The sequence below is a fragment of the Myxocyprinus asiaticus genome, chromosome 36, assembly GCF_019703515.2.
Source record: "Myxocyprinus asiaticus isolate MX2 ecotype Aquarium Trade chromosome 36, UBuf_Myxa_2, whole genome shotgun sequence".
NCBI lineage: Eukaryota > Metazoa > Chordata > Actinopteri > Cypriniformes > Catostomidae > Myxocyprinus > Myxocyprinus asiaticus.
The window spans coordinates 38,023,835-38,036,304 of NC_059379.1; the positions used below are offsets into that span (position 1 = coordinate 38,023,835).

Below are 12,470 nucleotides of genomic sequence, written 5' to 3' on the forward strand. Positions count from 1 at the left end.
ACATGGGTTCAAAAGTCTCCAAATATCTGTAAAACCAAGATTTTTACACATCCTGTGAAGCATCACTGTTGCTCGAGGGGGCTGTGGCAGGATGAATGAGTCACAGACAGACAATTCTCAAGTGCACGGTCCCACAAGTGGGTGTTTTATTGTGATTGTGGCAATAGTGAGAGGTTTAAGACTTAATAGTGTGAGGTGTCTTCGGTGCAGGGGTGGGGTGAGTGTGCCGCGATGTCTGTGTTTGTGAGTCTCGTGCGTATTGAAGCTCATTGCTGGAGCCTGGAATTTAAAAGATACAGAGAAGAGCATCTGTGTTCCAGGATTTATTGGATAATGGGCTCCAATTCCAGGGCGACGCTGAAGCTCATGGGATACTCGCCACAGGGCTTACACACTTTTGCTTCACTATGATCAAGGAATGAGTCCATCAAAATATATAAAGTCTCCTCCCAGTATTATATCATGAGGGGTGCCAGCGGCTAATAACATCCCTTCAAGATCTATAAAAAAGCCCTGATCATCAACATTAGGTGCGTAAAGATTAGCCAAAATCAACCTTTGCCCCTGAATTTCAGCTAAAATTATATTGACTTTTCCTAATTTATGTTTACTCTGTTTGAGACATTTGAATTGTAGATGTTTTCTTGTCAGTATAATGACTCCCCTGCTCTTACTTGAGCCAGCACTAAAGAAAACATGTCCACCCCATATCTTGAAAAATGTGCGCATTAACCCTGCGCACGACAGCGGCAACCGGCATCCATCCATCTAAACTCAAACAGTCCATGTACGCCAACGAGAGTCCCCACGACAACTTTGCCATCGGATTGCTCAAGTCTAGTGCTTCTGTAAAAATTTTGTAAAACAGAATTACACAACAGAAAGTAATCTATAAAACAAGCTTCATCCAATAGGCAGAATAAACACAAAGAATGTGTAGATTCATTCACAAAACTGCTTCGAAGGTGTGTTCCTCCACAAAACAAACTCCAGCCTCTAGCGGAACCAGCAAAAAAAAAAAAAAGCTGTTCAGTTTCCTCGGGCAGTCAAACGAATAATCAGTCAGCGGGCTGTTTCATAAGTGCAGCAGATGATCTAATCCTTCCAGAGTCCTGCAAAAAATACTCCACAAAACAAACTCCAGCCAATAGGAGGCATAAGCACAAAAAACAAGCAGATTCATCCACAACTGTCCCGAAGGAGTGTTATTCCACAAAACAAACTCCAGCCGCTAGGCGGAACCAGGACAAAAAGTAACAAGAAAGGTGCCCATCTTCCTTGGACGGTCAAGTGTATGAGCAGTGAGTCAAGTCTGGGCTCTGGCTGGGCCACTCAAGGACATTCACAGAGTTGTCCCGTAGCCACTCCTTTGTTATCTTGGCTGTGTGCTTAGGGTCGTTGTCCTGTTGGAAGATGAACCTTCACCCTAGTCTGAGGTCCAGAGCGCTCTGGAGCAGGTTTTCATCAAGGATGTCTCTGTACATTGCTGCATTCATCTTTCCCTCGATCCTGACTAGTCTCCCAGTTCCTGCCGCTGAAAAACATCCCCACAGCATGATGTTGCCACCACCATGCTTCACTGTAGGGATGGTATTGGCCAGGTGATGAGCGGTGCCTGGTTTCCTCCAGACATGACGCTTGCCTTTCAGGCCAAAGAGTTCAATCTTTGTTTCATCAGACCAGAGAATTTTGTTTCTCATGGTCTGAGAGTCCTTCAGGTGCCTTTTGGCAAACTCCAGGCAGGCTGTCATGTGCCTTTTACTGAGGAGTGGATTCCGTCTGGCCACTCTACCATACAGGCCTGATTGGTGGAGTGCTGCAGAGATGGTTGTTCTTCTGGAAGTTTCTCCTCTCTCCACAGAGAAACACTGGAGCTCTGTCAGAGTGACCATCGGGTTCTTGGTCACCTCCCTGTCTAAGGCCCTTCTCCCCCGATCGCTCAGTTTGGCTGGGCGGCCAGCTCTAGGAAGAGTCCTGGTGGTTCCAAACTTCTTTCATTTACGGATGATGGAGGCCACTGTGCTCATTGGGACCTTCAATGCTGCAGAAATTTTTCTGTACCCTTCCCCAGATCTGTGCCTCGATACAATCCTGTCTTGGAGGTCTACAGACAATTCCTTGGACTTCATGGCTTGGTTTGTGCTCTGACATGCACTGTTAACTGTGGGACCTTATATAGACAGGTGTGTGCCTTTCTAAATCATGTCCAATCAACTGAATTTACCACAGGTGGACTCCAATCAAGTTGTAGAAACATCTCAAGGATGATCAGTGGAAACAGGATGCACCTGAGCTCAATTTTGAGTGTCATGGCAAAGGCTGTGAATACTTATGTACATGTGATTTTTTTTTTTTTTTTTTTTTTTTTCTTTTTTTAATAAATTTGCAAAGATTTCAAACAAACTTCTTTCACATTGTCATTATGGGGTATTGTTTGTAGAATTTTGAGGAAAATAATTAATTTAATCAATTTTGGAATAAGGCTGTAATAAAACAAAATGTGGAAAAAGTGAAGCGATGTGCATACTTTCCGGATGCACTGTATATACACCGATCAGCCACAACATTAAAACCACCTGCCTAATATTGTGTAGGTCCACCTCATGCCGCCAAAACAGCGCAAAATAGCATTCTGAGATGCTATTCTTCTCACCACAATTGTACAGAGCGGTTATCTGAGTTAACGTAGACTTTGTCAGTTTGAACCAGTCTGTCCATTCTCTGTTGACCTCTCTCTATAACAGGGCATTTCCGTCCACAGAACTAACACTCACTGTATGTTTTTAGTTTTTGGCACCATTCAGAGTAAATTCTAGAGACTGTTGTGTGTGAAAATCCCAGAAGATCAGCAGTTACAGAAATACTCAAACCAGCCCATTTGGCACCAACAATCATGCCATGGTCCAAATCACTGAGATCACATTTTCCCCCATTTTGATGGTTGATGTGAACATTAACTGAAGCTCCTGACCCATATCTGCATGCATTTATGCACTGCACTGCTGCCACGTGATTGGCTGATTAGATAATCGCATGGATGATTGTTGGTGCCAGCTGGGCTGGTTTGAGTATTTCTGTAACTGCTGATCTCCTGGGATTTTCACACACAACAGTCTCTAGAATTTACTCTGAATGGTTGCAAAAACAAAAAACATCCAGTGAGCGGCAGTTCTGCGGATGGAAATATCTTGTTGATGAGAGAGGTCAACAGAGAATGGCCAGACTGGTTCAAACTGACAAAGTCTACAGTAACACAGATAACCGCTCTGTACAATTGTGTTGAGAAGAATAGCATCTCAGAATATTATTCTGAGATGTGGGTTGGCACTGATTTGGTGGCACAAGGGGGACCTACACAATATTAGGCAGGTGGTTTTAAAATATAAATATATATACACACTACCGGTCAAAAGTTTTGAAACACTTGACTGAAATGTTTCTCATGTTTCGAATATATTTTTATATTCGATCTTAAAAATCTTTTGATCTGAAGGCGTTTGCTTAAATGTTTGAAATTAGTTTTGTAGACAAAAATATAATTGTGCCTCCATATTAATACATTTTATTATAAAACTAAAATGTAATAAAAATAAAAAAACGTTTTTGAAATTGATGACTTGGACTAAATAATAAAGAAAAGCAGCCAATAAGTGCCCAACATAGATGGGAACTCCTTCAATACTGTTTAAAAAGCATCTCAGGGTGATACCTCAAGAAGTTGGTTGAGAAAATGTCAAGAGTACATGTCTGCAAATTCTAGGCAAAGGGTGACTACTTTGAAGATGCTAAAATATAACACAGTTTTGATTTATTTTGGATTTTGTTTAGTCACAACATAATTCCCATAGTTCCATTTGTTATTCCATAGTTTTGATGACTTTACTATTATTCTAAAATGTGAAAAAAAAAATTATAATAAAGAATGAGTAAGTGTTTCAAAACTTTTGACCAGTAGTGTGTTTATATATACTGTATATGTATATATACACATACACACACACTGTATATACTGTATATAGCATATATTATAATATGTGTGTGTTGTCAGGTGGGCTGAAAAGCTGGATGCTATAACAACCACAGCCACTCAGGATCCAGAGGGGTTTTTGGGTCACCCTGTCAATGCCTTTAAACTGATGAAGAGACTCAACACAGAGTGGGGTGAAGTCGAAGACCTTGTTCTCAAAGACATGTCTGATGGTTAGTATTACTGTACTGCAACACCATAAAAATAGCATTTTGTGAAATCAAGTGCATTAAAGTCTATTGATTTAACAATTACAATTGATGCACGTACGTATTTAAAAAAAATATTTTTGTAATGGACTACACGTTGACGTAATATCAATTATTAAAGTATAGTTCTTCTCAGGACTTTCAGTTAAAGCTGCACTCTGGCTCTCTAGCCACATCTGTGATTAAAAACTAAAATTGCAAGTAACTTGCAAGTAACATTTTACGTCATTTGTGTGGTTTGGCAATGCACTTCTGCATGGATGAATCTCATGGTTTGAGGTTACCAGGACATTGCCTGTCTGTGATCATCACTCGAACATATTCATCTACAGAGCCGGAGTTATGACGTGCTATTTTCACAGGAATATTATTGTATTCAAAGAAAATTTTATAACTGGGATATTACTTGCTTGAGGAAGACAAACAACACTTATTTACATGATTATTCAAGTATTTTATCCACCACACACTACTTGTATTGTACTACACATCTCAAATTTAAGAGATTAAACTCGTGAAATAGCTAAAATTATTTCAATTTATGGCACTTTATTTTTATATTACAATCTATGGCCTGTGGACAATGCAAGTAAACTGTATTACTACAAAAGTAGGTCTATGCACTGCACACAATAAAACTAAACTAAAAACACAAAAAGTGGATTTAATAATGTTGGGGATTAAATATACAATACGTGTTATGTAGAAATATGCAATAAAACAATTACAATAATAAACAGTTTCCTTATTCATTTCTTTGGCAGTAAAGTCATAATAGAAATATGGTTACACGCTAAACAAATGAATAATTAAATTACTGTGTAATATGAAATTGGTGCATTATGAATAACTTGAGATTAGTATACCAATCACGGGAAACTACCTTGTAGTACCTTGTACTTTTAATGTAATTTAAACAGACTATCTGCTAAAAGGGCAATGGAAAGTGACAACAGTTTGCATTTCTGCAACTAGGGTAAAAGAAATGAGAAAACAGTGGTGCACACATACACTTCGGGAAACTTGAAGCTACAGCAATGTTATAAAATACTCAGAAGTCATGAATATTAGTGAACATGTTTGTAACAAGGTTAAAAATGGGAAAGGAGGAGGCGGGAACCGGCTGAACGGTCAAAATAATATTTTAATGAAACAAAAAGACACACAACACAAACGCACACGGCAGCTGCGTGTGGCTCTCTTTCTTTCGAACTGCCGCATCCCGCTGCACTTATCCCTTTCCTTGGCTTATTAGCCCGATTGGGGGCTGGGCGTGCATAGTCACGGCCTGGCCCCGCCCTCCTCCTCGTCACACTGTTACAGTAATTTCACCGGAAAACATAGGCTGTGTCTCGTTTGGAAGGATGCGTCCTCCGGAGGTTGCATTTGTCGGCCGCATACATCATCGAGGCTGTCTAGTTTCAGAAAAGCGAGTAGGACGCTTCAAATGCAGCCTTCGAATGTGACCTTCTTTCATGGGAATTCGGAGGATGCATGAAGTGTATCCTTCATGGGCACTCACAACCCACAATTCTTTGCTTCAACGGAAATGTTAAAAAACAATGACGCCAATTTGTCCGTAAAAATAATGTTCAAACACAAGGAATGTTAATTTCCAAGTTGAAGTACCTCAGTAGATGGGTGCAGAGTATATAAAATGTATAATTATATTAATATATAATTAAAATAAAGTATTAGACTAAAAGTACACCTGTAAAATCTATTTTCTTTTCTCTTTACATCATATATAACTCTCCTAAAATGTACCTCATACATTCCCTTCCAGAGGGACTTTATTCCCTTCTCACTCAAAGTGCTTGTTAAAGAGTGGCGTGCTGTCATAGCAACCATGTTCCGTTCCGTTTCCGTTTGTCCTACGAAGGCCGTCTCGTTTAAATGAGGCTTGTTTAAAGGAGGACACTCAGTATACTGCAGCCTTCAAAGGATGCATCCTACCTAGCATGCAGCCTTCCAAACGAGACACAGCCATAGCCTATTAAACACATTGTGATCAGTAAACACGATATCCCCCAAGTAATGTTCAATGCTGCAAATTAGCTGTTAGCTAAAAGCCTGTATTCAGAGCATCTGCTGCTTAAAACTTAAAACTTTTGTAGCAACATTATTCTGTATTGTCCATTATTCATTTTATGTACTTGCTCAATATGGGGATTTTATTAATTATTAACAAAAAAATCTTATGTAGTGCAGCTTTAACCTGAATTGAAACAGACCCTATTTACATTCCTGTTCTTATTGGGATTGATAACTGTGTGTGTTATTCCAAAGAAAAGATTGTAACACCTTGCTCTGCCTCTGAAACACATTTCAGTTTTCACTGATGTCTTTAGACTGTGCAAGATATTGGTATGTTAACCAAATAGCAAATAGCTATTTAGGCATTGTTTTATGTAAATATAAAACACAGTAATTGAATGTATGTTTACGTTAATGTCATGACGATTCTGTCTAAGTGACCCCTTATACTAAATATCTGCAATCTCTGGATGGAGTTGGAATTTAAATAAAAAAGCAACATCCACACTAATTATTTTCTGTTACAGCATAAATTTCTGTAAAGTTGCTTTAAAACAATGTGTGTTGTGAAAAGTTCTGTACAAATAAATATGACTTAACTAATCCATTTTTGTTTGAAAACTCAGTTGTCAGTTTTCTAACATCATTGTTTTCCAAAGTATCCAGTAATGGTAAACGTTTTCGAAACTCTCAGTTTTCAGTTGAGGAAAAAGATGTTCTATTGGATGAGAAATCAACGCATTTTCAAACAAAAATGTAGTACTGTGGTTGTGGCCTAAGAAATATGTCATATTACGCAAGTAAAATGTGTTTTAAAAGCGGTTTCATGCTGACTTTAGGAAATTCTTATCAAAACAAGGTACAGATATGATACATATTTTATTAAAATTTTCCTCTAGGCTTCATCTCAAATTTGACCATTCAGCGTCAGTATTTCCCTAATGATGAGGACCAGACGGGTGCTGCCAAAGCTCTCCTCCGACTACAGGATACTTACAAACTGGACACACAGACCATCTCCTCTGGAGACCTGCCTGGTAAGATGAGATCTAGATACTTTACAACAATGGTTTTTGCCATAAGGGTGTTCTAAGGAGGTGCATGGCAAATTTTGTTTGGGGGGAGGGGAGGATGATAAGATTTTTTTGAAAAGTTAAAAAGCTAAAATTTACCTTAATCTTTCATTATTTTGACATTTTCACAGTTTAAACACTAGTTGGAATTCATGAGGTTTTGTTTTAATTTTATTTTATTGACCTCCTTAACCCTGTTACTCATTTTCTGCATTTTTTCTTAAGATGCTTTGGGACAATATTTATAGTGAAAAAAACGCTAAATGTATAAATGTGAATTGAGTTAAAAATGTTTCTCTTTAGGTTTATACAGTTAATCTAGCATACTACTACACTATATGGCCAAAAGTTTGTGGACACCATATGTGCTTGATGAACATTTGATTTCAAAACCTTAGGCATCAATTTCCCCCTTTGCTGTAATAACAGCTTCCACTCTTTTGGGAAGGCTTTCCACTATACTGTATGTAGTAACATGGCTGCAGGGATTTGCTCTCATTCAGACATAAGGCTATCAGTGAGGTCAGGAACTGATGTTGGTTGATGGGGCCTGACTTACAGTTGCTGTTCCAGTTCACCCCAAAATGATCAGTGGGGTTCAGGTCTGGGCTTTGTGCAGGCCAGTCAATTTCTTCCACACCAGACACAGTAAACCATTTCTTTATGGACCTCACTTTGTTCACAGGGGCATTGTCATGCTGGAACAGAAAAGGGCTATCCCCAAACAGTTGCCACAAATTTGGAAGCACACAAAGCCCAAGCCATTACATAAAGAAACATTAAGATTTTTCTTTACTGGATTTAATGGAGTAACCAAATTCGTTAATTAGAAGGGGGTGTCCACAAACTTTTGGCCATGTAGTGTATATTGAGTTGAAAAAAAGGTCCTAGAAAATTCTCAATAGTAGTTAATAAAAGTATATAGTTTCTTTCGATTTTAGTTAAATTACAATAAAAACGACAGTTATTTCATATTGCAAACAGCATCTTGTCTATGTCAAAAAGTTTTAAAACTCTTGCTTTACAAGTTCACTTGTTTGTCTATGTACAGTATATGTTTTAGCTCTACCCTCTGTGTGTATGTTTTCTTGCAGGCCTCACGACAGGCTTGCCATTTAAGAGCACTCTGACAGTAGGGGATTGTTTTGAGTTGGGAAAAATTGCCTACTCTGAAGCAGACTACTACCACACAGAGCTGTGGATGGAACAGGCGCTCAAACAACTGAATGAGGAAGAAGAATCCAGCATTGATATTGTGACAGTGCTGGACTACCTCAGTTACTCAGTTTACCAGCAAGGGGAGCTGGAGAGAGCTCTTGACTATACCATGAGACTGCTTACTGTGGGTTAGTTTGCTGAGCTCCCAACCACTAAATTAATTGTTAGCCTACCTGTTGTTTCTGAGCCATCTCTGATTGGTTCATACAGAGACAATTTACTGTCCAAATTGTTGCATACATGTTGGAAAAGTTTTATGACAAATAGATAAAGCACTCATCTCTGCTATATAGATCCTGAGCACCAGCGGGCCCTTGGGAACTTGAAGTACTTTGACTATCAGCTCGCCAAACAGAAGAAGGCTGAGAAAGAGCAGAGCACTAAAGAGGAGAGCAACAAAAAGCAACAGGAGGAGTCTGAGAGAAAGGAATATCTGCCTGAGAAGAGGAAGTATGAGCAGCTGTGCAGAGGAGAGGGACTCAGAATGGTAAATATGTAAATACTGCAATAGTGGCATAAGAGTAAATCTGTACTGGAATTTCAAGCTGCACGTTGAGCATGAATTAGACCATGTTTACACTTATAACGGAGAAACAGAAGAACACTTACAAATGGGAGAAATACCCAGATAAACATCAGCATGCCATTAGCCTTGGAGAGAGGAGTGGGCATAATAATAGCGATAGGGTTTGTGTGACGTCGATTTGTGAATGCAGATATGATGGCTGAGTTGCATTTAGATTACATTGATATCTGATCACAATGTGTGCCCAACTACCTCGGCATATCGGAACACATTCCGATCACAAACGCGTTTACACTTCTCTTTTAAATGCGTATATGGACAACATCCAGATACACAGGTCACATGTTAATGCCAAGTGTAAACACAACCTTTATTTTGTCCATCTGTATTTTTAATTTTTTTTAATGAATAAAATGCTTTTAAAATAGCATCTAAATGTATTACCTCTAGAATATACAGTATGTAACTACTTTGAACTTTTGCATGCTTTTTAGGTGTAGGCCATTTTTTCCACTTTAGAAGTCCAAAAATCCACCCATAACTTCTCTTTTAAAAATCTATTTAAAATCACACACACACACAAATAAAAAGATCTTCAATGTTATCATATTTCTATAAATGTTCCCCAACAGTAATCACTAAGCAGAACTCCAATTAATTTGCATTGTTATTTCCATCATAATACATAAATGAATGTTGTCTGATAATGACCATTTTATGAATCATCATGTGGGGTGACTAACAAGAAAAGGTTTGAGACTTTTATTTTTCAAAAGTGTTCAAGGACCAGAAGTAACATCATACAGCAGCATTCAAAAGACAACTGGATACATGTTGATGGCCATTACCACTCTTGATAATTTGGAATATAATCACCTTTAAACTGTTGATGTGTTGTTGCCAAAATTGACCATCATGTGGTATGACCTTAAAAATATTGGGCCTAATGAAAATTGTGTTTTTTCAAAAAATCCTTAATTTGATTATACATTTCATAATGACATTGTGTGAGGTGGCAAATTCTTTTGCCTGTATATTTTGCTAAATTCTAAAAAACAAAAAAACGTGGTGTGACTAAATGTCTTGTGGTTCGACCATTGCTGAACATTGTCTATGATGGAAAGATGTCCTGGTTTCTATACTTTCATCTCTAACTTAAATATTCATTCATTATATATATATATATATATATATATATATATATATATATACAGTTGTGCTCAAAAGTTTGCATACCCTGGCAGAAATTGTGAAATTTTGCCATTGATTTTGAAAATATGACTGATCATGCAAAAACACTGTCTTTTATTTAAGGATAGTGATCATATGAAGCCATTTATTATCACATAGTTGTTTGGCTCATTTTTAAATAATAATGATAACAGAAATCACCCAAATTGCCCTGATCAAAAGTTTACATACCCTTGAATGTTTGGCCTTGTTACAGACACACAAGGTGACACACACAGGTTTAAATGGCAATTAAAGCTTAATTTCCCACACCTGTGGCTTTTTAAATTGCAATTAGTGTCTGTGTATAAATAGTCAATGAGTTTGTTAGCTCTCACATGGATGCACTGAGCAGGCTAGATACTGAGCCATGGGGAGCAGAAAAGAACTGTCAAAAGACCTGCGTAACAAGGTAATGGAACTTTATAAAGATGGAAAAGGATTTAAAAAGATGTCCAAAGCCTTGAAAATGCCAGTCAGTACTGTTCAATCACTTATTAAGAAGTGGAAAATTTGGGGATCTCTTGATACCAAGCCAAGGTCAGGTAGACCAAGAAAGATTTCAGCCACAACTGCCAGAAGAATTGTTTGGGATACAAAGAAAAACCCACAGGTAACCTCAGGAGAAATACAGGCTGCTCTGGAAAAAGACGATGTGGTTGTTTCAAGGAGCACCTTTAATTTAACTTTAAATTAACCTTTAATTGCCATTTAAACCTGTGTGTGTCACCTTGTGTGTCTGTAACAAGGCTATATATATATATATATATATATATATATATATATATATATACACTATATGGCCAAAAGTTTGTGGACACCATATGTGCTTGATGAACATTTGATTTCAAAACCTTAGGCATCAATTTCCCCCTTCGCTGTAATAACAGCTTCCACTCTTTTGGGAAGGCTTTCCACTATACTGTATGTAGTAACATGGCTGCAGGGATTTGCTCTCATTCAGACACAAGGCTATCAGTGAGGTCAGGAACTGATGTTGGTTGATGGGGCCTGACTTACAGTTGCTGTTCCAGTTCACCCCAAAAGTGATCTGTGGGGTTCAGGTCTGGGCTTTGTGCAGGCCAGTCAATTTCTTCCACGCCAGACACAGTAAACCATTTCTTTATGGACCTCACTTTGTTCACAGGGGCATTGTCATGCTGGAACAGAAAAGGGCTATCCCCAAACAGTTGCCACAAATTTGGAAGCACACAAAGCCCAAGCCATTACATAAAGAAACATTAAGATTTTTCTTTACTGGATTTAATGGAGTAACCAAATTAATTAGAAGGGGGTGTCCACAGACATTTGGCCATATAGTGTATATACACTACCGTTCAAAAGTTTAGGGTCACTCACTGAGTCTTTCTTTAATTTATTTTTTCACATTTTAGAATAATAGTAAAGTAATCACAACTATAGAATAATAGAAATGGAACTATGGGAATTATGTTGTGACTAAAAAAATCCAAAATAAATCAAAACTGTGTTATATTTTAGCATCTTCAAAGTGGCCACATTTTGCCTAGAATTTGCAGACATGTACTCTTGGCATTTTCTCAACCAACTTCTTGAGGTATCACCCTGGGATGCTTTTTAAACAGTATTGAAGGAGTTCCCATCTATGTTGGGCACTTAGTGGCTACTTTTCTGAATTATTCGGTCCAAGTCATCCATTTCAAAAACTTTTTTTTAAAATAAAATTTTAGTTTTATTATGAAATAAATTAATATGTTGGCACAATTATATTTTTGTCTACAAAATTAATTTCAAACATTTAAACACACGCCTACAGATCAAAAGGTTTTTAAGATCATGAGAAACATTTCAGGCAAGTGACCCCAAACTTTTGAACAGAAGTGTGTATATATATATATATATATATATATATATATACACTATATTGCCAAAAGTATTCGCTCACCCATCCAAATAATTGAATTCAGGTGTTCCAATCACTTCCATGGCCACAGGTGTATAAAATGAAGCACCTAGGCATGCAGACTGCTTCTACAAACATTTGTGAAAGAATGGGCCGCTCTCAGTAGCTCAGTGAATTCCAGCGTGGTACTGTGATAGGATGCCACCTGTGCAACAAGTCCAGTTGTGAAATTTCCCCGCTACTAAATATTCCACAGTCAACTGTCAGT

At 37.9% G+C, this 12,470-nt stretch overlaps 2 protein-coding genes across 5 annotated transcripts in view; both read left to right on the plus strand.

Moving 5' to 3' along the window:
- p4ha1a (prolyl 4-hydroxylase, alpha polypeptide I a) overlaps positions 1-12,470 on the plus strand; it is a 117,010-nt gene that overhangs the window by 60,680 nt on the left and 43,860 nt on the right. For all 4 annotated transcript variants that reach the window (XM_051674493.1, XM_051674494.1, XM_051674496.1 and 1 more), the window contains exons 4-7: positions 4,049-4,200; positions 7,173-7,310; positions 8,441-8,692; positions 8,858-9,051. In XM_051674493.1, the coding sequence (XP_051530453.1) occupies positions 4,049-4,200; positions 7,173-7,310; positions 8,441-8,692; positions 8,858-9,051 (736 nt within the window). The remainder of the gene's footprint in view (positions 1-4,048; positions 4,201-7,172; positions 7,311-8,440; positions 8,693-8,857; positions 9,052-12,470) is intronic.
- The window catches only part of LOC127427157 (U6 snRNA-associated Sm-like protein LSm5), a 298,822-nt gene that overhangs the window by 40,072 nt on the left and 246,280 nt on the right, over positions 1-12,470 (plus strand). The gene's annotated exons all lie outside the window — the stretch shown is intronic.